This window comes from Gossypium arboreum, chromosome 12 (genome assembly GCF_025698485.1).
Source record: "Gossypium arboreum isolate Shixiya-1 chromosome 12, ASM2569848v2, whole genome shotgun sequence".
NCBI lineage: Eukaryota > Viridiplantae > Streptophyta > Magnoliopsida > Malvales > Malvaceae > Gossypium > Gossypium arboreum.
In genome coordinates, this window is record NC_069081.1 from 116768492 (window position 1) to 116796452 (window position 27961).

The 27961-nt window shown below is 34.2% G+C and overlaps 4 protein-coding genes across 9 annotated transcripts; 2 read left to right on the forward strand and 2 right to left on the reverse strand.

Annotated features, from left to right (window-relative positions):
* Positions 1 to 3049: 3049 nt before the first annotated feature.
* LOC108478657 (NAC domain-containing protein 43-like) lies at positions 3050 to 4791 on the reverse strand. Its single transcript, XM_017781130.2, has 3 exons — positions 4399 to 4791; positions 4032 to 4309; positions 3050 to 3945 (listed from the first exon to the last, which is right to left on the reverse strand). Exons 1-3 carry the CDS (start codon positions 4580 to 4582, stop codon positions 3241 to 3243), a joined length of 1167 nt encoding a protein of 388 aa, XP_017636619.1. The 5' UTR covers positions 4583 to 4791; the 3' UTR covers positions 3050 to 3240.
* A 5543-nt stretch (positions 4792 to 10334) lies between these two features.
* LOC108479360 (uncharacterized) lies at positions 10335 to 16385 on the forward strand. 2 transcript variants are annotated; one of them, XM_053023204.1, is made up of 9 exons: positions 10335 to 10591; positions 10758 to 11611; positions 11837 to 12210; positions 12611 to 13741; positions 13852 to 14010; positions 14146 to 14461; positions 14575 to 14645; positions 14764 to 14886; positions 15562 to 16385. In XM_053023204.1, the coding sequence occupies exons 2-9, from the start codon at positions 10768 to 10770 to the stop codon at positions 15910 to 15912; spliced, it is 3369 nt and encodes a 1122-aa protein (XP_052879164.1). In that variant the 5' UTR covers positions 10335 to 10591; positions 10758 to 10767; the 3' UTR covers positions 15913 to 16385. The 2 variants fall into 2 exon arrangements, with proteins under 2 accessions (XP_052879164.1, XP_017637394.1); XM_017781905.2 differs by having other exon boundaries at positions 10338 to 10591; positions 10751 to 11611.
* A 340-nt stretch (positions 16386 to 16725) lies between these two features.
* On the forward strand, positions 16726 to 23384 carry LOC108479235 (ubiquitin carboxyl-terminal hydrolase 9-like). Of its 4 annotated transcripts, none has more exons than XM_017781705.2 (14): positions 16726 to 16955; positions 17271 to 17440; positions 17613 to 17873; positions 18211 to 18355; positions 18672 to 18731; positions 18802 to 18897; positions 18979 to 19371; positions 19491 to 19631; positions 20168 to 20338; positions 20782 to 21039; positions 21133 to 21281; positions 21825 to 22343; positions 22453 to 22723; positions 22822 to 23384. In XM_017781705.2, the coding sequence occupies exons 1-14, from the start codon at positions 16872 to 16874 to the stop codon at positions 22984 to 22986; spliced, it is 2883 nt and encodes a 960-aa protein (XP_017637194.2). In that variant the 5' UTR covers positions 16726 to 16871; the 3' UTR covers positions 22987 to 23384. The 4 variants fall into 4 exon arrangements, with proteins under 4 accessions (XP_017637194.2, XP_052879166.1, XP_052879165.1 ...); XM_053023206.1 differs by having other exon boundaries at positions 16864 to 16955; positions 17302 to 17440; XM_053023205.1 differs by having other exon boundaries at positions 16877 to 17176; positions 17302 to 17440.
* Positions 23385 to 23524: 140 nt separating this feature from the next.
* LOC108479237 (glucan endo-1,3-beta-glucosidase 11-like) lies at positions 23525 to 26055 on the reverse strand. Of its 2 annotated transcripts, XR_008276046.1 has the most exons (4): positions 25471 to 26055; positions 24289 to 25376; positions 23942 to 24097; positions 23525 to 23732 (listed from the first exon to the last, which is right to left on the reverse strand). XR_008276046.1 is itself a non-coding variant. In XM_053023207.1 (3 exons), the coding sequence occupies exons 1-3, from the start codon at positions 25520 to 25522 to the stop codon at positions 24029 to 24031; spliced, it is 1209 nt and encodes a 402-aa protein (XP_052879167.1). In that variant the 5' UTR covers positions 25523 to 26025; the 3' UTR covers positions 23525 to 24028. The 2 variants fall into 2 exon arrangements, 1 of the variants encoding a protein (XP_052879167.1); XM_053023207.1 differs by having other exon boundaries at positions 23525 to 24097; positions 25471 to 26025.
* Positions 26056 to 27961: the final 1906 nt, after the last annotated feature.

Here is a 27961-nt window from a genome sequence, read left to right on the forward strand (position 1 = left end):
TAAATTTTATAAATAACTGTACGAATAAATAAAACCAAAATCGATAAATATGTGTTGTATAATAATGAAAATGCTCATTTGAATTTTGTTTTTAGCGTGTTGTATTTACTACTTCATTAATTACTACCATAAATTCTCACGAGATAAATAAAAAGTTTGGGCAAAGAAATTGGCTTTTCCAATTGAAGGATTGCAGATAAGCAATCAATGTCGATTCATGAAGTCAAAGAACTCCCTAAATTTAAACTTCTTTTGGGGACCCTCTCTTTATAATTTTGTCTAATCATTTTAGCATTACTTGCTCACACTTAAATTCCATCGGTTTTAATTGGGTTAATCAATTATTTGTCCCTCAACTTGCACCCAATTATTACTTTCGTATTTAAACTATTCTTTTATTAGTTTAATACTTGAAGTTTTTAAACGTAACTACTGTTAAAAAAAAATTAGATGTCAAGCATGTTATCCCAATTGTTACTGCCATTATAAAAAAATTAAAAAATTGAGTGCTCCACGTTTCCCAATTTTCTTTTTTTTCCCTTAAAATAAATGAAAAGAAAACAGGAAAATTGTAAAACTTTTCTAAAATTTTAAAAACATAAAAATTTAACACCTTGAATGTTTTCTATTTTTTACAATAAAATTTTAAAAAAGCAAAAAAGAAAAAAATTACAAAGATTATAAAAGAGCTCTAAAAATTATCTTTTACACAATATGTATATGGTTCTTTCAAGGTTTGTCAAAACTCAAGAATTAAATTAAAATTGTACAAAATATTTTGGGGTTTAACTTTACAGATTGTTTATGTTCGTTTTTCAATCACTTTTGGTCCCGTATCATAAGTTTTCATGTAAATGAATTTGTAGTTGTCATAATTTTCTTCAATTAACCTTATTCATTTGAGGTTTGAGTCCATTTTGAGTTTAATTTATTTAAATGTAAATACTTTTGAATTTGATTGATTTAAATATAAACTGTTAGATTTTTTTATTTGATTCATAAATATGATTACAAATACAAATTTTAGAGCTAAAATATAATGTTGAGATTATTTCCTTTTGAATTGCATTTAGCATTTACTTATAAGCTAAATCTGAAATTGATTTAAACAAACTCTCAAGTTCAATTATATATAAGAATAGTAAATAACAGTAAATTTACTATTATTTACTTTATAGAATTAAGATCATAGTTTTTTTTTTAAAAAATAAGTATCAAACTTTGAGCAATTGTCTTTATGAAAAGATAAATTTTAAAAAATTAAAATAAAAATTTCCAGGTTAATAAACATACTCTACACATATGCATATTTATACTATTTTGTGTTTTTTTCTATATTTTTAATATTTTTCTTTTGAAATTTCAAATTTTTAATATTTTATGTTTTCTAAAAGATAAATTTTTTAATTAGAGAAAAATATTATAATTTTTCTTGATTTTTAATTTTTTAGATTTTTCAAGTTTTTTTGCTATTTTCTTGAAATTTTCCCTTTTCTTTTGCACTTATTTTAGAAAAAAAAAAACAGAAAATTGAGTTATGCGGTGTACTCCTAGCGTGCCACGTCATCTTTTTTTTATAAAGCAGTAACGATTAGAGTAACATGCCTGACGTTTAGAAACTTCATGTATCAAACTGATAAAGAAAATTATTTAAATACCAAAGTAATAATTGAGCGCAAGGTTTGAGGAAAATAGTATGTTAACCCATTTTAATTTATTGGTGATGAAAATTTGGAAAATAAATATTGTAAAAACCTAATGATTAGTGGGTAAAAGTGCATTTTGTCTCTCTATTAAAAAAAAAAGGAACAAATTAATGTTAAATTAATAAGTAAATTAGTCATTCTATTAAAAATTAGCCCACGTATGTTAGTATGAGATATACGTGGCATGCCAAGTGTAAATGTCTAATTATTTCGTTAATCACAGTAATTTTTAACAGTAAAATTAATAGTAAAAATTTCAACAGAACTAAATAGTTTGATCTCTAATATAACATACGGGACTAATTATTCATTTATTGAATAAATAAAATAAAATACCATTCAACTCGTCATACAAAAACCTTTATAATACTTTTACCATAACTGATCTATTGGATATTATTTCACATAGTTTCTTTTCTCTAATATACAACTAATTAAGGAAATATACATTCATTTAAAGAAAATCGCAAAGAATATAACACACGTAGCGTATGTATTTCTTAGTAAGGAAAAAGGGAATACCATTTATGTCATTAAAAACCATTTAAAGTTGCCATTTATAGTGAAAAGATGGAGCAGCAAACTTATGATAATTGCAATGCAAATGCTCCTAAATGATTTCGCAATAATTGTGATTAACTCTCACTACTAATCTCATTTATATTTTAAAAAATTAGATTAGGAGGGAGTGGCAACGACGTACCAAGTTAACCTTGTTGAAGGCATGTGACTAATTTGATATATTTATAGATATACACCTATATGTATGAATCCATGTTATAATGAACAAATGATGGTTTCCTTCTCAACATCGATCATCAAGTGCATCAGTTTTAATGAAATTAGTCGGTATTTTATACCATATCATTATCTCATATATAAACTTTAGCGTATGCTATTTAAGTGGTGATTAAAATTTTTGTTAGGTACTCGTTTGATACGGATTAAATCTTTAGTATTGTATTAAATAAAAAAAATATAAGATGATTAAAATTTGTTTATTTGTATTAACAATTATACTTAAATTTAAAAATCTAAAAATATAATGATTGAATATATTCTTGATAAGTTATAAGTACACAGGAATGAGATAATATATGGTATCTTTCAAATCTAATAATCTTTCTTAAACCACCTGATACAATGTTTGACCAACACACTTCCCCAATGTGAATTATGTGATGCAACCAAGTGGATATAATTATTTGGATTTTTTCTTTGGCGTGTGAGACCCATGAAACACATGTGCCCCAACGCCATAAAGTCACCAACTAACCTATTAATCAGTGTGTTATCAGGATAGTTAACGAATTAAGGGAAAAAAAAAGCATATTTAATCTCTATTATTCCCTGTAATAATCCTTCATATATATGGTGAGATGATTGGTAATTTGATCCATAACATCTTTTTTTTTTTCTGAGTGTAACAACGCTTTCCCATCTCAGGGTTCTTTACCCTTTTTTATGCAAATACATACATATACATATATACATTGGCCAGTACCCTTTTATATGATATTGACATTTAGTTTTATTATACCGATAGATGGCATAAAGGGTCTGATGATGATGAGGGTGACGGTGACGACGACTTGGTCAAGCTCCATAGATCATTCTCGTCTCTGTATACGTTGGAGTTTTGATTTGATCTGAGCAAATTTAAGTGCGATAGTTGAACATCATCATCGTGACGAAGACTGAAAGCTGCATTAGGGTCATTAAAACACCATAGTTGCTTGCTAGTTTCTTGTTGACCATTTAGCTGGGATGCCACAAGTCGGTCCAAGGTGACCCAATCATTAACGCCATTGTTGGACTCACAAACACCAGCAGTGCCTTGTTGGTTGATCGAAGATGGTTCAGTTTCAGTCAGCATATCGTCGATGGATTGGTAACAACAAGGCTTGATGAAGCTTCTATCTTGATCAAAGAGTGTTGGGCTTTCCAACCTGGGCAGATGCATGAACCTTTCATGTTCCCCGTTGTTGGTGTTGGGGTTATCCACGTTGTTGTTGCTCAATGAACCATTCTCCATCTTACAACAAGTCCTTCCCATGTGAAGAAGAATTTGATCTAGAACCCCATCGTTGCATGAACCAAGCATCTTCCCCTTTGAATCCAGACAAGTGGAGGAAGAGCTTTTACTACTTTCTAGGGTTTTCTGATAATTCTTCTTTCTAAATACACGACAAACCACCCAACCTTCTTCAGGCACTGAATCTCCAATGCCATTTGATGCCTGAACCCATTCAATAATTTCATATAAGCAAAAACAGATTCAACACAGAGGAATATTACTCCAATATTACATACATGCATACTTACAGTAGCGTCATGGGTACTAGTACTGTTATGATCGAGCCTGTACTCATGCATAATCCAATCAGATTTTTGTCCATGTGGAGCTCTTCCTTTATAAAAAACCAATGTCTTTCTCAATCCAATCCTCTTTAAACCGCTATAAATAATCTTATCACGCCCAGTTGCTTTCCAGAACCCGGCAGCCGTTGCACGATTAGTTCGGGTCCCCGTAGGATACTTTTTGTCCTTGTGGCTGAAGAAGTACCAATCATTCTGTGGGGTGGATCCTATTTTGCACTTCTCTGCATAATTAACCCACAAAGAAAATGAAAAAAAAGGGTTTGTTTTGTTTTTATATGGTAATGGCAGTACTAATACAGTAATACTATACCTTGTATTTCCCATGGCTCAAGCTTGTTGAGATCAACTTCTCGAATAACATCAAGTTCTATCTTTTGAAAAGCCACTTTCTTTCTGAGATAATAGTGAAGAAGCTCCTCTTCTGTAGGATGAAATCTGAAACCAGGAGGGACCCGAAACTGCCCATTTATGGATAGATTCATATCTTCTGACATTGTATATGATCTCTGCAATTTTCAGGAAAGAAAGGTGGGTATATATCCTTGCTGGTATATATATAATACAAAAAAGTCTTAGAAAAAATGAAATGAGCTAAGAGAAAGAGAACAAAAGAAGAGTGATAACAAAGGCCAGAGAGAGAGAGAGAGAGAAGTGGGGGGTGTTTCGTAAAGGGTAATGCAGTCATGATAATTTATAATGGTGGTAGGGCAGGGCATAAATGGACCAAAAAATGCATGAAAAAGATAAAAGCATTGGTTTTCATGACCCAGTGTGTACTTAAACGTGGGGTCTATGCGCTAGCGAAGAGCCAACTACCTCAAACTAGGGCTAAATTATGCTATTTGTCCCTGTACTATACATTTGATGTTGATTTATTTCATTTCTTTTAATTTGGTTACTTTCAATTTTTTTCATTTTTAAAATTTTAAAATTTTAGTCTAAATTAACCAAATGCTAAATATTAAGTTCATTAAGCTTTATTATTCTTAAAATTTAATACGACAAAAATATTATTATATATATAATATCATGTTAGCTTATATTATTTTTGTTAGCTTATATTATTTTTACATATTAGAGAACTTAAACTAAAGATATAATTCTACGTATGATACAAGATTAATAGGGTCAAGACTAAGGTATCAAAATTAAAAAAGTACGTGAACTAAAATTGACCGAATCGAAAAGTATAGTGATTAAATTTTAAAATTTAAAAACTATAAAGACTAAAATTTATAATTTGAAATGTACAAATACTACAACTTAGACAAAGTAGAAGATCTAATCTCAAAATTTGACCTTAAAACTAGACACCCTTTTTAGGAGAAAACATAGAAAGAAAGAAATTAAAATGAGGCGAATAATGTAAAAGGGAAGTAGGTCCAGCTAGTAATGTAAACAGTAAAAAAAGAAAAAAAAAGGTGGGTCCATGAGAAAATATGCGACAGCCATCTCAAACGATGACCCTCGACCTTAATATGATCCATTTGAAATAAACCAGCACTTTTTCGATGATCACTCTTTTATTGTATAAATCATCACCCCTCAACGACAATTGAGCAGTTGAGGAAGACATTTATAATAATGGCGTAGTGGTGATGTATGCATGCTTTTCATTGACGTAGGCTTTGCACTTATCATCTATAAAATTACAATGACGTCGTGGAACAATGTATGTATGTATGTATGTATGTATGGTCCTATTGATGGATTAAAATAGGTTTCGTTTGTAATCGAATAAATAATATTTGAAAGGCGTTATATATGGTTTATCGTATGTACCTTATCTACATGTTAACTTTGATGACATATTTGAAGAGACTGATGCCTATATAGGCTATAGGCGATCCATCCAAACTGTCAATCAAGTTTATGTTATTGTTGGTTTATCTTTTACCTTGTTTTGATAATGGGAATCATAGTACATATTGGGTTACAAGTGAAGATCAGGGAAGAGGGGGGTGTGCTAGTGTCTAAGCCATAACCATATGATGATCGTTAATCGTCTTAAATTCTATGCCAGTAATCATGAAGTTTGTGTGGAAATTGACGGAGCAACCACTTTTTTATACTAACCTTAAAACTGGACATTTCATCTCTTTTTATCACCTTCCTGTAGTTGTAGGTCGGACAATATGATAATGTGGTTGAATTTTGAGATTATAATCTAAGCTTACACATTCTACTACATAACTATATTCCGTTTATATGAATATCCTTTTGTTTCATGTGACGTCTATTCTGATGCCAGCGGCACGTTAACATTTATCTATTTATATAAATATTAATTTAGACTGAAACTCATAAATTAAGAAGGGGAGAATGAATAGGATTTGTTTGATTTTAAAATAATATTTATTTTTTTTTTAAAAGTAACAGTGTTAAATTTTCAAATTAAATATTAATTTTCCTGACAAGATGACAGTGATGGTTTTCGAGTTAGTTGTTGGTCGCAATTTCTTTTACAATAATTTTTAATTTTTATCTACACTATTGTAGTTTCTGTTTTGCTTACTCTATTTTTTTTCTGGAAATAGTGATGGTTTTAGTTTTTAGTTTCTAGTCGTGTTTTGGCCCATATATGAGATTTGTCAAGGGTGTCGCCAGATTTATTGGGAACTATTCTCAAAAGGTTTTATCCTCATAGAGGACAATGATGATGTTCATAAAATTGGAATATGAGATGAGGAAGAGGAGGACAATAAGTCATTTGGGACTTGACATTTTGTGTATCTATTATGCGATGAGTCTTTTGGGCTTTTGGCAACGATTTATTGGTTCACCAAAGTTCATTTTTAGGGTAGTCTGATGATGGTGGGGCTAAGATGCGACTTTTAGCAGTTTAATTGAGGTGATGTAGTTTTAGTTTGTTTCTAAATTCTTCTAATGTTGCCGTTGTTGTCAATTTATCTTTTTCCTCTTTTGGGATTATTCTGCAGACATGGCACTTGTGCATCAATTTGTATTGTCATATTTATTGTTTATACTATGGGTCATATCTTTATATTTTTATTGTTCACATTAATAATAGTATTTTATTAATAATAAAAAAAAGAACATAGTTATTTTGCTTTACTTGTAATGGCCTAAATTTAAGGTTATCAGAACAGTGGTTTCTTAACCAAAAATCCGATTTAAAGAGAAATTTATTTTAATATTTTTGCATGAATATTTATATAATAGGAAAATCGTATGAAAATATGATAAATTTTTTTTTACCGATTTAGTGGTTAGTTAGAAAAGAAATTATTGAATAAATTGGGTAAAAACAAAGTATCGAGATCTTGATCTCATAAAACCAAGTCGAAAATATTTTTATAAATATTTATGAAATATTAGTGATGTGGTATTAAAATTTCGTTAAGAAATTTTAATGTTTGGGTAATCAATTAAATGAAAAGGACTAAATTGTAAAAGGTGTAAAAGTTGCTAGAATGATTAAATAGCTTAAGTGTCTAATGAAAAAGGATTTAAAAGGAAATTAGACCCAAAATTTATTTGGGCTGGACGGCAAGGGCATGAAATCAACAGGAAAATTGATGATTTAAGGGCAAAATAGGAATATTACATAATTAACTAAATAAATATAGGACTAAATAGGAAATATCTAGATTTCTCTTCATTTTTCTTTATTCTCATCAGCCAAAACGCCATAGGAGGGGTTCTCTAAGCTGGTATTTGATAATTTTTGCACCAAATCCAGAAGATTCAAATACGAAGCTAGATCGAGGAAAGGAAAAAGTCCGGGATTAGTAGATTTTTGTTTACAAACAAGTATTGAGGTAAGTTTGTATAACTTGAATTATATTCTTAAATGCTTGAAATTTATGTTATTGATGTGAATATGATTTGAATGTTCATTGTATGAAAATTGATGAAACATTGATATATTTGATAAAAAGGGGAAGAAATTCCGATTGAGTGAAAGGAAAATTCTATGGATCTCTGAAAAGGAATTGACGGTAAAAAGGATCTAGCCCGGATGGGTGATCCTATTCTGATATAGCCCTCCCGAAGAATATGTGGAAAATGGATTTAGCCGGACGGTAATCCGAATCGGTCTGAATTTAGCTTGACCTGGTAATTCAGATCGAAGCTCATTAGAGTAATTGTCGTTGTAGGAGATTTAGCCTGGACTGGTAATCCCGCTGTAAGGATGAGGTTCGCGGGAGTGTGCTCTCTGAAATGGAAATATGCGCACATGTATATGAATTGACGGACCCGAAAATTATACACTAAAAATGTACCCCTGAAAATCCATCGAAAATTCTAAGAAATTCAACGGGATAAATATAAAAAAATAATAATAAGGGACATCATGGTATTGATAAGTTCATCAATCATGGTATATATATTATTGACACATGGAAATTATTGTACTAACTTGAATGTTGAGTTTGTGCATATTAGGTAATAATGCATTGAATGGATATTTGAATGTTTATTGCATTGTATTTAAAATATTAGATAAGTATAATTCTTGTTACATAAGCTTACTAAGCACAAAGTGCTTACCCTATTTCCTTTTTCCCTGTTTTTTAGTGTTAAGAGCGCGGAGGTCGGATTTGGTCGGAAACACATCACACTATCAACTTCAAGATTTCGGTATATCAAGAAACTTTATTTTGGAAATCAATGGCATGTATAAGCTAATAAAGTAAATGTTAACGTGAAATGAATGTAAAGTTAGCCATTGGTATGGTTAACAAACCTGGTCTTGGTATGTGATGATGTTATCTTATAAATATGCGTGAATCTATATACGTTAATCTATCTTGAAAATATGTTGAATTGGATTGGTTGATGTGATTGTTTTTGGTTTAAAATTGCAGGGAATGTTAGATATCTATAAAGGGGTTATATTGAGTTAAAAAAATTAATTCATAAACTCCGGTAATACCTCGTACCCTATTTCAGCAATGAATACGGGTAGGGGGTATTACATTACTAATGATAAGTGCGTAACTTCTCAATTATTTGTGATATTTCTCCTCTTAAATTATGATGTTTATGTTCTTAATTATATTAATATTTATACTTTTTTTATTATAGATTTAGGGAATAATTAGAGAAAATGAGCTTAATGTTTATTTTTAGCAAGCCTTTGTAGTTTGGACTTTTAATACAGTGCAATTTTAGTATTTTGATTATGACTTGAGCTACAAACCTCCATTTTGGGCTCATAATATACCGATTCTAAGTGAATTGAAAGATCTAACTAAATTTATTTCACAACTCAAGGCCAAAAATATTAAAAAGTCACACAAAAACGACTTGAAAGTTCGACGCAAGAATTCCTACAAAACCTAGAAAAATTATGCTTTATATTCATTGACACTTTTGTATTTTCTCCTATTTTTACACTATAAATTAACACTAATAGGGGGAGGCAGAGACATCTCCGCCCTCAAGATTTTTTTTATTTTGCATTTTATTTTCTTTATGGCTTACTAAACTCTTATTTTCTAGTTGAAGTAATATTTGAAGTTTGATTCTACAAGTTTGTGAGGTCGATTTGCTTCTAGTCTTTCTTTGCTCTTTTGTATTTGCATGTCTTCTAGTTTAGATACAATTGTTCAAGTTTGTTAAATATTAGATCGGTATTTGATAGCTTAGAATAATTGCTTTGTCAATTAGATAATTAGTTGATCGATTGATTTCTAATATCTATGTCGAGTGCATGATTATTATTTATTCTATTTAATTTTTAGGGCACTTGAACTTGAGTTCGGTGTTGCAAGAATTTTTCATTTTTCAGAGAATTATTAGTTATTTTATTTCATTTCCAAAGCACTTGGGCTAGAGTCACGTACTAAAATAAATTTTTTAAAATAATTATAATAAATATTATTTTATTTTATTTCATTTTCAGTGTATTTGGGCTAGAGTCTAGTGTTGAATAAATTTTTTATTTTCCGAAAGAATTATAATTATTATAATTATTTTATTTCATTTTAGGGCATTAGGCTTGAGTTTGGTGATGCAATAAATATTTTTTATTTTTGAAATAATTATAATAATTATTTATTTTATTTCATTTTTGAATATTTGGGCTTCTACAATAGTTTTTATTTTCTATAATAATTATAATAATTATAATTTATTTTATTTGATTTCTGGATACTTGTGCTTGAGTCTTAAATTAGTATGATTTTTTCACAAGGATTAATTTGCTAATATTAAAATTGAGAGTAGAATGAGGGCTTTTCATAGTTTTTGTAACATAATTTCAGTCGCAAATCTGCTAAGTTAGGGGTGAATGGGCTCGGGCCACTAATCGAAAAGGGGCTTGGATATTTTGAAGCCGAGCCGAAGAGAAAAGAATGAGAGAAAAAGAGGCGGACGCCAAAAGATTTCATAGTTGTAGTTTTTTTTTCATATTTTATTCCCTTTTAGTTCCGGTCCGTACCTGCGCAAGGAACAAAGCCATTCTCGTCTACCCCTGCGAACGCCGAGAAAGTCCCTCAAACCATCGCATCAGCAAAGGGTTTTAATGTTTCCAGGTACTCATTCTTCAATTTCAACTCAAGTTCGGCAAAAAAGGTAGCGCAAAAGATGTTAAATTAGCCCAACAGTTTTAGTTCAATGTAAATTGGGGGTGGTTAGGATAGGAATTTAGGATTTTTTTAGGTTAGGTCTTTTTGATTTTTTTTTCTAATTAGGGTTTAGGATAACAAGTATGAAAGGCCGGACGCAGCGGGCCGATACCCATGATGATTGGGGAGACGGTTCATGGACCGTGGACTGCATCTGCGGTGTCAATTTTGACGACGGTGAAGAGATGGTGAAGTGCGATGAGTGCGGCGTCTGGGTGCATACGCGCTGCTCTCGTTACACCAAGGGAGAAGAGTTGTTTGCCTGTGACAAGTGCAAGAACAAAAGCAACCGTAATGACAGCGAGGAAACGGAGGTGGCACAGTTGTTGGTTGAACTGCCAACGAAAACAGTTAGGATAGAGAGTAGTTCTACCCGACGGCCCTTTAGGCTTTGGACTGATATCCCCATGGAAGAGCGTGTTCATGTTCAAGGGGTTCCAGGAGGGGAACCTGGTTTGTTTAGTGGGCTGTCTGGGGTTTTTACGCCGCAACTATGGAAGTGTACTGGGTATGTGCCTAAGAAGTTTAATTTCCAGTATAGGGAATTCCCTTGTTGGGATGAGAACAAAGAAGATGATAACAAAAATGGTAAGCAAAATGAGTTTGAGAGTGGGAATCCTGCTGATAATGGTGCCGGAGTTCTATTTTCTTTGTCTAAAGAGAGGGTGTTTAGTGCTCCGATGCATCCAAAGAAGGATGTTTTAAATGAAGGGAAGAAGAGTGAGAGTGAAGATTTTGATGGAAAGCATTGGCAGAATGGAGTAAGGAAAGATAGGGGTGTACTTCAGCCTGTTACGGCACCCTCCAGTAAGCAGAAAAAAGATGAGCCTGGGGTGTTCAAAGATAGGGGTACAAGAAAGAAGTCTAGAAGTTCTGCTGAGAAAGAGGCTTACGAGAAGAAGAGATCTGTACAGCCCCATAAAACAGGTTATTTAACTTTGCAATTGATTTAATGCTTTATAAATATGTGCAAATGGAGAGATTCAGTTATTATAATTATTATTATATCATGAGAAATGTAGTTATTTCTTCAATAACTCTTGTTTCATACCATTGGAATGAACGGTAATGGTGAGCCTCATCTTTACCAGCGTTGGCATATGCATGTTGACTCCAGATTCTTTCTGTTTTTGTTTGCATTCTTATTACTAGTGTTTAGACCCAGCTGTGATGCAAAACAATTGGAATTTTATGAAGACAGAGTTCCAAAGTCTTTCGCGACTGGTGTCCAGAGTGGAAAGAACAAAAATTTGAAGGACAGTGTGCATCAAGAGCCAACTTCAGATGGTAATCTTGCATCGAACCATGCGGTTGAAAGACCCAAGAACAACTCAAGTGGAAAAGAGCATGCTTCAGAGGTCTCCACTTCTAGCATGTCTGGACATGATTCGATTAGAATTGATGGGAAGGAGGAGAAGGCTGATGATCAACTTCCCGCAGCTATAACAAGCACTCCAAAAACAGAAGATCTCGCTCAATTGCCATTAGGGAACAAATATACTGGGATAACTCCTATTAAAGAAGAGGTATCTTTGTTATGCTTTTCATTCATTGGTATCATGGACTGGACTTTGTTTCTTTTGTCATTTTGTCTGATATAATGGCCGATGGGTACTTTTTAAAATATATATATATATATATAGTGGAAGAAGTGCTATTAGTTGGTGTCGCTAGGACTGTCATGGCTCCACCATCTTTAATTTTCTAGAAGCAAGTGTCAGGTGATGTGAAATCAAAAGCAAGTCTCTGATGATGTTGTCAGGACCTTCAAAACTAGCATGTGCAGTTTACATGCACTTTAAGAATGCATGCAATCCTCCATCTGCCTTTGTGTAGTAAAATATTAGAGGGTTATTTGACAAGTATTTCTGATATGCTTTTGGTTTCACTTAGCATTTTATATAACCTTCCTTATTCTTGCAACAGGGTGATGGTGTGGCAATTGACAAAGTAGATGGTGTTGTAGTAGAAGGTTCTACAAGAAGTCCTCGGGACAATCAGGTTGATGCTTTGGCTAGTACTGCCCTGAAAGTTCAGGGAAATAATTTTCTTAAAGATTCTAATAGCGGCATCTCTTGCAGCTTTGATAAATCTGATATTGAGGTGAAAAGAGAAATGAATGATGATGATTCTAATGTTGTCTTAATTAATCAACGTTCTAATCCTGATGATACTAAAGACACAGAAATATCTTTTCATCAGACATCAGAAACCTCCCAAATGAATGATTTGGTTGGAGGATTTTCACATTCGTCTGACAGTAAGGCAAGAATCAGTGAATCAGAAATTGTCGCTGATTGTCATTCTGATAAAGCAAATGAGTTGTCTGGCCATTGTTCGTTGCTAAAATGCGATTTGGAGGGTTCAGAAGTTTCTGAGACTGTGAAGAAAATTTCTCCAGAATCCAACTGTATTCCTAGATCTTCTGAAGAGTCTAAACCAAGTATAAATGTTCTGACCCCTGAAGAACAGTCTAACCAGCGTAAAATGGTAGCATGCGTTGGAAAGTCATCTTCCACCTCATCCGCTTCCATATTTTCTGTATCATCTGTTCCTGATAGCTCTAAACCTACAGATTCTCAGAATAACTCAAAGCAACAAGTAATGCCTGACAACAATCTGAGCAGTAAGAAAGGTCACGCTACAAATGATGTGCCTAGGGATGAAGACAGACATGACTTATCACGTAAGGCAGTAAAAGAGCGACCAAAATCCTCTTATAGTTCTACGTCAAAAGTCCCACACCAAAGCAGGATTTCACATGCTTCCATTTCAAAAAGAAACATATGCGAGTCAAAAGACTCTGTGCCTTCCTCATCTTTAAAGGCATCTTTGATGCAGAATAGTACAGTTACGTCAGTCTCTGGTGAGTCTGCCGGCTCACTGCAAAGTCAGTCTGCTTCATACATTCAACAAAACAAGACATTGGCTTCAGGTTTCCCACAGAAAGGTGAAAAGTCCACTCAGTCAAGTTCCCAGCCAGCATCTAAGGCTGCACATGCATCATCAGTACATCCCTTTGCAACATCAAATTCCACTACTCTAAGTGATGAAGAGGTGTGAGATCAAGTTCCATCTTCTAATAAGATTTATACCTTCTCTTTCTAATTTTTTATGAAAATTTCAGGAGTTTCCTTTGACAAGATTTTCTCCCTCTTCAATTTCAGCTTGCTTTGCTTTTGCATCAAGAACTTAATAGTTCTCCAAGAGTACCTCGTGTTCCACGTGTGCGGCAGGCTGGGAGCTTTCCTCAGCTGGCATCTGCAACTGCCACAAGCATGCTAATGAAACGCACATCTAGCTCAGGAGGAAAAGATCACAGTATGGTAATATGTCTACTTCATTATCTTACATTACTATTCCAACTTGTAATTCCCGTTTTAAGTGTTCGTTGCATTGATAAAAGAGGTTTAGGAGAAGATTCTACTTTGATGAATGGTTCTTAATTGATACATTTGTAGGTCCCTAGAAGAAAAAACAAGGATGCATCTAAAGATGGGTCCCGTGGATCTCGTGAGCTTGATCATGATGCTAAAAGAACTGATAAAGTGCTATCTTCACTTGATCAGAGACAAGATCTTGGTTCTGCCATGGATGCTTCTGCTAAAAGGAATGACAAGAATGTACATGCCACACCCTCCACAGCCACAAACAGTGGCCCTTCTTCTTCAACTGAAGCTAATGAGCAAAATTTGTCATATGTACGTAGTTCACCTAGAAATTTATCTGATGATGACACAGGCACAGCTCGTGGTTCTGTACCTCGTACTTTACCTGGTAACTGCCTCTCCAAGCAAGTCTGGTTTACAAAGTTTTCTTGAATTGGGACCAATCTCATGTTTATTTGCATAGCATGTAATTAACCATTTATAATATTCTTCATATTTCAGGCTTGATAAATGACATTATGAGCAAAGGCAGGCGAATGACTTATGAAGAGCTTTGTAATGCAGTCCTGCCAGTATGTTGCTTCTCTCGTGCTGAGTGCCTACTGTCTGCTTTATGCCATCTTTCACTTCTGCTAGTTCTTGGAGGAAAAATATTGCTTCTCATTCATTTCTTTTCTGCTTTTATTCCAGCATTGGCCTAACTTGAGGAAACATAATGGAGAACGATATGCGTATTCTACTCATTCTCAAGCTGTTCTTGATTGCCTAAGAAATCGACAAGAATGGGCTCAGTTAGTTGATCGTGGCCCCAAGGTATGCACATAGGTTGTAGCTGAGCATCTTTTATTATTTCTTTTGTGCATTTTTTTCTGCTGAGAAAATCCTTATGGGACCCAAAACCATAAAATCAGTATGGTGTGGACTTTTCTCTGTGGTTAATAATCATAACTTGCTGCATGGCTTGCAATTTTTTCCTTGTGGATTGTCCTTGCTTTCTCCTTTTGGTTTAGCCAATGAAAAATGAGATGTTCTGAACAAAATGGAAAGAAAATGTATGCCAACGCAGCCTTTTGGAAAGTTTGAACTATCAATGTGAAATCTAAAGTTTATTCATCTATTGGCATGACAATGGCATGGCTGTGAAGGGAGATGGATTTTTGCTTCAGCTCTTGTGATTATGAGGTTTGGTGTTCTGGTGCATTGTTAAGCACTTTCAGTGATAATATGGAAGCCAAAAGTTGTATAAAATTAAACAAAAACTAATAGAAAGAAAGGGAGCAAAGATAAGGGGGAAAAATCATGGGGTCTTGTTGTGAATATCTCCTGGACTATGATTCAGATTTTCTATCCTGTACATACTAGAAATGGCGTGCGTTTGTTTTTGTTGTTCCTTCCATATACATAATTTTCACTGTTCTTGTAAGTTTTAAAGAATATTCTTATTGTTGGTTTTTTATTGAAGATCTAAATGACATTATTGTGTACCAGACTAATTCAAGTAAGAAAAGGCGCAAGGCAGATGCTGAGGATTCAGACGATAATGAATTCGGCAAGGGAAGAAGTACGAAAGAGGTAGAAAGCAAAAGCCTCGAGTCACAGAAAGAAGAGTTCCCCAAAGGCAAAAGGAAAGCGAGGAAGCGCAGGCGATTGGCTTTGCAAGGAAGAGGAATAAAAGATGTCCGCAGGAGAAGGAAAGTAGATTTCAGTGATGATGATGCCGGACCCTTCTCTAACTCAAGTGAGGAGAGCATGTTCAGTGACGATGAGATCCAAGGAAGCGGAGCTTGCCCAGTGGGAAGTGACGCCTCAGCAAGCTCTGATGAGATAGGGTCCATGTAACTTAAAAGCCTATAGAGTCATGGTTTTCAACTGATTTTCCAAGATGAAGAAATGGACTCTTCGGCTTTAAACGTTTGGATAGTGCTCTTCTGTTCCTCATCTCCTATCTGCAGATCACGAGATGATTCTTGTATTGTATTTGTATCCAGTGACAATCTTTTGTGCAGCAATGGGTTCATGCCAGAACAACAATTCCCTATTCGCCTTCGCCCATAGTCAGATGCTTGGTCTGCTCACCTGTAGTTCCTGCCGGTTTGTCTATGGGTGTGATTGATATTTAGTCCTAGTCCTAGTTCTGTACATAGACGGATATTTTTGGTAGTATTATGTTAGAGACTGCCACAAGTTTTAGCACAAGTTCCAACAGCATTGGCTCCTTTTAATTATTATTTCCTTTATAACAAGTATAACTTGCTGTCAGATTTGATCATTCCTTCTTCAATATAATGAACAAAACACCAAATATTTCTAAATCATTTGTGATTTAATATTCTTTGGTCTTACTTTTGGAGTTGAACAAATTTTTATTCTGTGTATACTGGAATTTTGAATCATTATTCGATCGTTTAATAAGTAAATATCCCAAGATGTGGGAGATGAATTTATATTTATAAAAGCAAATAATAATAATAATAATAATAACTCAAAAACGAGAGAAATCGAAGTCTTATTTTAATTTTCTTTTCGACCAATCAAGTTTTATGTTTATTTAGATATATTCTTTTTATTATATTGAAAATATAGAAAAAAAGGAAAAGAACGGTCATTTTCTATAATTAGCAAGTGGAGTATTTGGGGATTTTTTTACCTTTCTCTTTACTTTGTTAAAACAAGAAGTTAAAATATATGATTTAGATTAAATATAATAATCTAATCTTCACAGGAGAAAGGAAAACAAAAACAAGAGAGAAGAAAAAAGAAATAAAAAGAAAATATAAAATAGAGTTTTTCAATCTATTATGATTTGGGTAATATCCCGTTTTATTGTTGAAGCCTATAAAAAGGTGAGTGACTCAGGAAAAGACAAGATCGTTGAAAAGACGGTAAGTTTAAGTTGGCTGCCTTTTGTCCAATTAACTCCATTTCTCCTTCCCCAATAATCCCTCTCTCATTTCCCGATCTGCTTTAGCTTTAGGGTTCTCCACAATATTCAATTTTCCCTTTTTTTTTAAAGAAAGAAAGATATACTTTGTTTTCTAATTTTCTTACATTTATTCGTCGACGAACAAGCGATTTATCTGTGCTTTGATTCTGATCTCTCTAGGTGATACAAATCTGCTTGATTTTTGGATTGGAGATTTAATTGTTATAATTTTCTTTTTGGTTTAAAATGAATTTGTGATTTGGTTGATGTTTAGGGTGTTAATTCATCGATCATGACGATTCCAGATTCGGGATGCGTGATGGAGAACGGCGCGAGTTGCTTGCCGTGCACGCCCGAAGAAGAGAAAAAGATCGTTACTGATTTAAGAAACGAATCCGAACGTAATTTGAAAGAAGGCAACTTGTATTTCGTTATTTCTAGCAGGTACGTTTTAGAGGATTTTCGACCTTTTCTTCTTCTTTTTTTTTTCCTGGTTCCTATCTGGAACTTGAAGAAATGATTTGATTTTTTATTGAACTTAATTACCTGTTTTTTTAAATCATTGTATATTAATTAATTGTATGATTCAGCTTTTTTTCTCTTCATTTTCTGGCAGCTGGTTTCGAAAGTGGGAGAGGTATGTTGGAATAGACGGTGATGAAAATTTGATTGGGAACCAATCTTCTGATTCTCGGCATATCAATGGAGCTTCTTCGGTCGTGGCAGAAAGGCCTGGCCCTATGGATAACTCTGACATTGTTGAGAATGGAAGTGATAGCGATATCAAGGGAAATGACATACAGCTGCGAAGAATGTTAATGGAAGGGCAGGATTATGTTTTGGTACCACAAGGAGTTTGGGAAAAGCTTCACGGATGGTAATGCTTCACCTCTTCCAATTTCTTTTGCTAATATACATACTCTGGTTATAAATTTTCAAGTTACCAAACAGCGTGAATATTTATAGCCTTTTAATGAGTTATTAGCCTTTTTAAGTGGTATCTATTTGATGCATTCACGTTAATTGAAATGGACGGACATACAAAGGATATGTGCATGCATTATCTGCCACTGTAATTGTTTGACATTTTCTTCCTGGTTAAAGCAGTATATGCTACTGACCTGATTATATACCATACACCTGAATGTACCTATCTTTGCTTTACTTATTTGAGAAGATATCTTGTAAAATTTACTTTTTATTTTAACATGTAGGTATAAAGGAGGCCCAGAATTGCCTAGAAAGATGATTTTGCAGGGTGTTTATCATAAAAAGTTTGATGTGGAGGTTTACCCCCTTTGTCTTAAGTTGATAGATTCCAGGGATGAAAGTCAGTCAACTATATGGTTAAGCAGAAAGGTATGGCTTTCATTTGCATAAATTGGTGGTTTGTCCATTCTTTTGTTGCCTTGGTCTGGCCAAATGGAGGATAATAGTGATAAAGTATCTTGTTTAAACAGGTTTAGTATTATTGTAAGTTTTGATGTCTAGGACAAAACTGGAAATCCTTCCATTTCAAATCAATTGTTAAAATGATCTGGAAAAGCCTTTTGGTTTCTTAAGTCTTATTTTTTTAATGTCCTTGAAATTATGCATTGTTGTTTTAGTCAGGCCATGCAGGTTCTAACTCCCTTTTTTCCCCACTTCTATTCTTTTGGTTGGATGTAATGTTTAGGCTTCTTTAACTGAGCTTTTCCAGAAGGTCTGTGCACTTAAAGGAATAGAGCAGGATAAGGTGAGCATTTTTTTTTTTTAATGTATTCCGAATAAAATTGTTTGCTTACATGTTTTGGCTATATTGTTAGGTTCGCATTTGGGATTACTTCAACAAGAGAAAGTATGCACAGTTGTCTGTTTCAAACAAAACCCTAGAAGAATCAAACTTGCAGATGGATCAAGATGTGAGCATCCTTTTGTTTTCCCTTCTTGTTTTGCTTCCTAATTGTTCTCCATTTACCTGTATGATTGCTGAAACATTACAGATTCTTCTGGAGCTAGTTGATGGACATCAATCGTCAAAAATTGGCATGGATTCTACAGGAAATGACCTAGCTTTGGTTTCCTTGGAACCTTCAAGATCCCCCTTGACAATTGCTGGGGGCCCAACCTTGTCCAATGGCCACTCAGGTTACAGATCAAATCTGTATCCTGGAAGTTCCATAGGCTCAGGATTAGCAGATATGGATGATGGTTTTGAAGCATGTAACTCTGCTAGAAAAGTAGAGAAGGGGGGCTTGGCTGGATTGCAGAATCTAGGAAATACTTGTTTTATGAATAGTGCTCTTCAATGTTTAGTGCACACGCCCCCTCTTGTTGAGTATTTCTTGAAAGATTACAGAGCTGAGATCAACACAGACAATCCTTTGGGAATGCATGTAAGTGTGCTTCTATCAATCAATTTCTTTTGTAGTTTAATGTGAATTATGGTTTGGACAATTTTGATATCTATTCTTGAGCACTCCACAAAGTCTCTAACATAAGTTTACTTGTGCAGGGAGAGCTTGCTCTTGCATTCGGAGACTTGTTGCGAAAATTATGGTCTTCAGGGCGAACTGCTATAGCTCCACGTGTATTTAAGGGGAAACTTGCTCGGTTTGCACCCCAGTTTAGTGGTTACAACCAGCACGATTCTCAAGTAAGTTTTTTCTGATGTTTGAATATTTTGTTCTTCTGCAATGTTGGGAATTTAGTAGTATAGAGTAGTGGGAATTGTATGTTGTCTGTTTAGGGTTTACCATCTCTGTTACATTGGGAAGACACTGGTACGGGTGCAATATATGTGTTGGACATGGCTTGGAGCTTTCCAAGTCGGCTTTTTCATGTTTTGGCTTTATTTTGTTGCAATCAAAAGAAGCAGCAGCAAAATAGATGAAGGGGGCTGACTTGTTGTAAGAGAAGAAGAATGGCGCATGCTTAAAAAAAGGAAGAAAAATGAGAAGTTAAGCGCAAATTAGGGTAGTGAATGCTTGAAGGATCCTAAGTAATTTTTAACTTCTAACTCTTCCAAGGCTTAGCATGGAGTATATATATTTTGCATTATACTTTAAATGCAACTTAAGAGTGACTTATGAATGTTGTTTGAATGGTATCTATATGTAACTTTTCAGGGTTACATTTTTTTTATCATATTTATGTTTTGTTTTCCCTAATGATGGAGTGTCCCTTTTTTAGGAACTTCTGGCTTTCTTACTAGATGGGTTGCATGAAGACTTGAATAGGGTCAAACAAAAACCTTACATTGAAATGAAGGACTCTGATGGTCGTCCTGATGAGGAAGTTGCAGCTGAGTGTTGGAAAAATCATAAGGCACGGAATGACTCAGTAATTGTGGATGTTTGCCAAGTGAGATATTTCTTGTTTTGCTTGAATTCTTAGATTTAGAGTTGCATATAGTAGTCCTTTTTAAAGTTATGTAGGAGAGTCAATAGTGGTATCAGGGTTTTTCTTGGGAGATATAATTACTATCTACGATTTGTTGCCAGTGCCATTCTAAGCAGTTTATGATCAATTACTTTTTCTTTTTGGGACAAATTAGAAGTGCCTTTTTTTACATATCTGTCATTATATAGCTTTTCCCATTCTTTAATATTAGGTTATATCTCAGATTTAGGTGCCTAATGCTTTTATTGTTCCATGTTTAATATATCCCATGCCTATGTAGTTGTTTTCATTCATCTAGCATATCAATGATACTTGACTTCAAGTTTCTGTTCCTAGCAATTAGGTTGATTTTCCACTTGGTTACTAACAATTGGAACATTGGTAATAATGCTTCTGCTCCTCAGGGTCAATACAAGTCTACACTGGTTTGCCCAGTTTGCAGCAAAATTTCTATCACCTTTGATCCCTTCATGTATCTATCATTGCCACTACCTTCAACTATCACTAGGACAATGACAGTGACAGTTTTTTATGGTGATGGAAGTCGTCTACCAATGTCATTTACGGTCTCTGTGCTGAAAAATGGTTTCTGCAAAGATCTCCTTTTGGCATTAGGTACTGCATGTGGTCTGAAGAGTGATGAAAGCCTTATGCTTGCAGAGGTAAACATATGTTGAATTGATTCTTAATTTATTTCTAGCTGTTTAAATTATACATTCTCTTGATTGGCTGAAGTAGTAAACCTTCAATATCAGGTGTATGAAAACAAGATTTACCGATATTTGGAGATGCCTTTGGAGCCATTGGCTTCGATAAAGGATGATGAGCAAATTGTGGCATTCCGGTTTCAAAAGAAAGAGATAGGGAAAACTAGGCTAGTAATTTTTCATCGATGGCAGGAAAAGTAAGTTTATTTCTTTGTCTCTCTAGCTATTGAAATTCCCCCAAGCAGATTGTATTCTTTCAATCTGATTTACTACATGCAGTATTTTGATATTTTAGAATACTAAGGGTCCATCGTTTCTCTATCATTGCAATTGTCTACTGATTATATATTATTATCTTTTTATTATTATTTCTCAAGTAGTGTTTATATCTGTCTACTCGGTTCATCCATTGACTGTGCACACCATGCGGAATGTATTTGTTTAAGAAAATCTGTGGAAGGGTTCATGACTTTTACAGCACACTAGGCATTGAGGAATGGACTTTTGTGGCTTCGTATTTTTCCTTCAAGTATTTGGGGGGAAGCTGAAAGTAGTCTCATACCAATCTGTAATAAGCTGAGAGAGAAAAGGAGGGGGGAGTATATTTCTTTTATGTTTTGGCGCATGTTTTTTTCTTTGAGGGAGAAAGTCATATATGAATATGTTGAATAAGCTGTATTCTTCTTTGCCTCTTTTCTGTCTTTGCTTAAGATTTTGAACCAATATATTGGACTTTCCAGGGCAGAGCTTTTTGGAACTCCACTGGTTACTTATTTGGTGGCGGACCAATCAAGTGGAGCTGATATTGAAGCCGCTGTTTCTAAAGTACTGTCACCTTTCAAAAAAATTTCTTCAGCTAAGGCTCATGTTGGTAAGGAAAATGGCATTCTCTTGGATGGGCTTGATGAAGAATGCAGCTGTTCTGATGCTCAGTCAGTTGAGAATGCAGAACTTGAGGGTACTTCGTGCAGAGACTTGTCAATTCCACTCCGTCTGACCGATGATAGGGTTATGAACTTCAATGCTTTTAAGAAGGATACCCTCTTTGAATCAGGAAAGATCATAGGAAAGCTCTTAAGGGTTGTACTAGATTGGACTGACAAAGAACAAGAGTTATATGATTCCAGCTACTTGAAGGACATTCCCGAGGTTTATAAAGCAGGGCTTGCAGCAAAAAAGACCCGGCAAGAAGCCATTTCTCTATCTTCATGTTTAGATGCTTTCTTGATTGAAGAACCCCTAGGGCCTGATGACATGTGGTAAGTGCTTAACGCTTGTTCAAATGGATTTCAGATGATAATGTTGCAGTCTCACATTACTGTAACCAGTACCGACCTTAATATGCTATGTCTTAAATTATTAATGCAGGTATTGTCCTCGTTGCAAGGAACACAGGCAAGCTATAAAGAAGTTGGACTTGTGGATGCTACCTGAGATTATTGTTTTTCATTTGAAACGCTTCACTTATGGCAGATACCTAAAGAACAAGATTGACACATTTGTGAATTTCCCAATTCACGATCTTGATTTGAGCAAATATGTCATGAGCAAAGATGGTCAATCTTATTTATATGAGCTATATGCCATCAGCAACCATTATGGTGGTCTAGGTGGTGGCCACTACACTGCCTATGCTAAGGTAAACTGATAACCTAGCTGATTAGTGTTTTATTCGAATTTACGACATTTGTATATCTAATGGTTATATTTGAGGCTTTGGTGTTTCCACTTATCCAGTTGATTGACGAGAATAGATGGTATCATTTCGATGATAGTCACGTCTCTGCAGTCGATGAATCTGACATCAAGACATCAGCTGCTTATCTCTTGTTCTATAAGAGAGTTAGATCTGAATCCAAAGTGGAGGCAGGAGAGGCATCACATAGTCATTCCATCTCTTAAAGACCCCGATGAGTGCAATCTCCAATACTATTTGCCTTATCGAGCTGCCTCCAATCAAGGATAGGCAGCCGGCCTCACCTGCAACAACCACTGTTATACTACGAAGATTTTTACTTGTCTGAGCAGAAGCCGAGCGAACCCTCAATGTTATAAAAGATACAATAGGTGACCCTAACTCCGGAAACAACTCACAACGAAGCAGCAACGCAATTCAAAGGTAGGGGCAACTATTATTATTAGTTCTATTAAATTTTTTTAATTAATTTTTTTTGAAGGAAATTTTGGGCAGAGAACTAGGTCTGCTTGCTTATATAGTTCTTAATTTGTACTATGAGCGAGTAATAGTAGCCAATACCCGTCTATAAGTATTTATTTAATCTTTGAAGCCTTTTAACGAAGCCATTTAATTATTATTAATTTTTAGGGATGCCTATAACTCTTGAAAGATTGCCCTTTACATAGTGGCCATCTTTTTCTTGTCAGTCTTGAGAATTTTGGACTTGTAAAAGAAGAAAATATAAAGGAGTCATCTAGAATCTTATTCTTAATGAAACCGCCCTCTACCAACTGATGATAAATTTATTGCTTTTTCTTTAATCACTTTAATATTATTATTCTGATGTATAGAATCAAATTCTAAATATGTAAATAAGAAAACCACCAAAAGGAAGAATGAAACCATAATCTATACTAGTAATCAAAAACAGCCTGCAGTCCCTCTCTCTCAATCACCAAACCTAACATCCCTGCAAAAGACCAAAAGTGAAGAAAAGATACAACTTGAGTGCCAACTAAAAAGGATCAAAAGCCAACCAAAATCATGTCATCAAATACCCACCTACCCACCCACCCACCATCACCCAATTTTGATTTTTCGGGCCGACATTGAAGACAAAGTTTGATGATATTCCCTATAAACCACTGTTGGCGTACAATCAAAGAAAAAGAATTTTACCTTTCTCTAACAACCAAGTTGATGCCGTTCATTCCCCCTTTTTCCCCTTAATATCTGATAAAATGACCTTTCGAAAGCTTTGAATTACTACACCAACGTTTTAATCAACAACAGTGACGCCATCATCAACGCATGTCCCACGAACTTACGTCTTCCCTGTTATCAATCAAACCACAAGTTCAAGAAAAAAACCCAGTAAATCTCATCATGTCACTGTTTGTCATTGTCAATAGGCAAAATAAATCCAATGGATCTCGTAAATCTTAATTACATAAAACAGAGAGAAAAATAAAACCCACAATTAAAAGCGGGGATTTTTAACAGTAAAAACGTGAAAAAGCTCTTACCGTCGCTGAAGAAATAGACAAATAACCAGTTGATGAACTCGTCGGAGAAAACGGCATGGTCACCCCATTCCCGATACTTCCACTGGCGGTATTGTTATTCGTAACACCAAGAGCATAGGCCGGTGTTCCATCAGGCTTAAATAACCCATAATTCCTCTCTGAAGTTGGACCTGGTTTCATATTCTCATTAAACAAAGCAAAAACATATATATTAAGATCCGAATCCGGTCTCAATGGAGTCCCTGCGTTTTGAGACATCAATTTAATCAAATTCCCATTGTATTTCTTTGCATTATCGGGTGTAGCCCCAGCTTCGTCTTCATCTCCCTTTGATGGCCACCCTGTTTCCGATATATGAACTGGGAGTTTCTTGTAACCCAACGAAGCTAAAGCTGAGTAAACGGCATCGATTTGAGCGTATAACATGTTGTCGTAGTGTAAATTCGTTGCTGGATCGATTACCCCTTGGTTTGGTTGAAACAGAACAAAATCCAACGAAACTTGCTTCGGGTTTCCTTTATAAGCAAAGAACGGATACGCATTGATCAAAAAAGGTGACCCTGTTTTCTGATGAAAGCTCAATGTTTGGCTCAAAATATCGACTAAATCCTCACGGAAAGCTCCGGCTGACGGCGGAAAAGAGGTTTGTAGTATGCCTAAAGAATGCGCTGTGGTTACTGTCACCTGTTTGTCGAGCCCGAGGTTTACAAGTGCCGTATGAACGCTTTGCATGGCCGAGACGAGGTTATCGGAAAGATTAGTGTCGTTGAAAGTGAGAACCTCGTTTCCGACAAAGATACAGGTGATTTTCGCGTCCGGTAAATGGGCTTGCACGTTTTGCTTAACCCAATCTTGAGCATTGTTCGGGTCTCTCATCTTCTCCAAGTCCCCGTTGCCTAATCCGATCATGAATTCAACGCCGGAGTTGGCGAATGCGCCGAGCACTCTCGGATCTGCATCGTAAAGTTTAACTTTGGTGACCCCAATAGATTTCACGAGCGGCACTACGTTTTCAGGGGAAGGAAGATTGTCTGCTATTTGCCCGTAATTGATCCCAATCGAATTAACCATAATTGGAAGCAAATAAACTGCAAATTCGAAAACCCAAAACGAGAAAAAAAATCAGCAAGATCCAAGTAGATAATAAAAAAAACCAACCCCAGAAAGTAAATAACCCACTACCTGAAATCGAAAGAATAATCGAAGCATAGCTAAAAATTCTCATCAACTCCATGAAAACAGAGCAGAAACTAGTAAAGAGTGACGAGTGTGCAAGTAAAAGCTGTGAATTAGTCACCCAAAGCGTTTGAAGATTACAAGACAACGAAATAATAAAAAAAAAAGTTTTTCTGAAGTGTTCTTTGCTAATAAGCTATGAAATTAGAACGACAACTGTAATGGAGCTGGTGGGAAAAAAAAAGGTTGATAAGAGCAATGATTGAATGAGAATTCTCGCACTGTTTTCTCAACAAGTGTTTTATGTCCACACGCAGTTGTTGAAACCCAACAAAAATAAAAACAAAGAACAGAACAGAACAGAACAGAAAAGGGTTTTAAGATCTTTTCTGTTAAGCTATAGTTTTCAAGGTCTGCGCCGATTTTGAAATCGGTGGGTACAAGATGGATGCTTATAAATAAATTTAATGGAAGTGGTGGGAGATACTGTTAGAGGCGGTGAATTTTATTGTCCCACTATTTTGGTTTAGATTTTTTTTTTTCACGAACCGAGATATATGTAAAGTCAGATATTTCTTTTCTCAAAAGATTTGATTGATATTTATGAATGAACGATCATTGTTTTATTGAATTTTTGTTTCGTGTGATATCTTTCTTTTTATTTTTGTAGCTTCAACATCACTTCTCGCTCAATTTCCACATGGGTCGGCCTTCTACTTTAGGGTTTAGGGTTTATCAAGAAACTTATTTTTCAAGTATAAATTATGGTTTTAAGTAGCTGGTTGAAAATTAGTTTTTAAGTATTAAAGTAACATTTTAATTTTTTAATGGTGTCGGAAACAGTTGTTTGAGGTCACTAAATCTGACGAGTATGCTCGTAAATTTTATTATTTAGTTTTTATGAGTCAAATATGGATTTTAAAAAAGTTTTTTAAATTGATAATTTGTATTTTATAATAATTTACTAGGTCAAGTAATTTTAGAAAATAAGGTATCGAGATATTGTTTTATAAACCGAACCGTAAATATTTTTATAAATATTTACGAAGTGTCATTAATTTAGTATTAAAGTTTCATTGAAAAATTTTAACGTTTTAATAATTAATTAATTAAAAATACTAAATTAAAAAAGTGAAAAACTTACTAATTATAATAATTAAGTGATTAAGTGGCATGAGTAATAAATGAAAAGTTGAGGCGGCATATGAAAGAAAAATAATAATAAAATAAAGCCATTAATGGCGAAATTGTAATTAAAGTGAAATTAAAACACCCAAATTGAATTCTAAAAGTATTTCTAGACATTTCTTCTTCAATTTTGGTTCAGACATGGGGAGAGTTCCTTGAGCTGGTTTTGCATATTTGCTTCATTTGAGTCCAATTCTTACTCATTTCTTATAATTTTTATATTTTTGAAATTGTTACAATTAGGTCCAACTAAATCTTACCTTAGTTTTTGATTTTGTTAAAGATTTTGGATGTTTACATTGATGAATCTATATGATTTTTATGCTAAATGATGAATTTGAGATGTTAGTTGTTGTTTAAAAGTATTTTGTTAAGTGATTTTGATGAATTTTTTGATTAAGGATTAATTTGTTTAATTAGTAAAAATACAAGGATTTGTTGCTAAATTATTGTAAAAATGGGCTGTATTGAATGCCATGAATATTCAGCTAGCATGGGTTTGCATTAAAAATTATTAATTTGCATGTTTTGGGCTCAGGGACTAAATTGAATAAAAGTAAAATTTTAGGGACAATTTTATAAAAATATAAAAAATAACCAAATTGCAAGAAATGAATTATTTTATTGCCTAAATTAATATATTGAATGAAATTATTAATTTAGATTAAGGTCGAGTAGAAAATCGAGCAAAATAAAAATTTTCCAAAATGCCCCTAAATATTAGTATTCCTGCAATTTAACCAGGTAAATTCGTACGGTTATACTTTAAAAAATATATTGATTTGACGGCTGGTATTATGTATTTTTTCTATTGTTGAGAATGAATTATTGTTGAAATTATAATTTGAATTGAATATTCGGATTAAATGGAACGCTGGATTTGAGTACATTCGTTTTGTGGCGCATGACAACATTGGGCGAAAATGGCGAAAAATTACCCAAGTAAATCGAGGTTCAACATTTGTCGCGAACTCTTGTGTTTTACTTTTCGTTTATCTCTTATGAGCTTCTATTTAACTTATATGAGTTTCCGTTCAACTCTTTTGAGTTTCTGTTCAACTCTTATGATTTTCTATTCAGCTCTTATGAGCTTCTGTTTAACTCATATGAGTTTTCGTTTAGCTCTTACGAGCTTCTGTTCAGCTTTCGAACTTCTGTTAACGAAGTACTCAAATCCGTAAGTCATTCTTCAAATGGTAAAATATCGAGAGTTATCTTGGATGATATATGTATATAAAGGAATGGTAAGAGAATGATATGTATCATGATAATATATTAATATCTTGATATGTACATGGAAATTATGTAA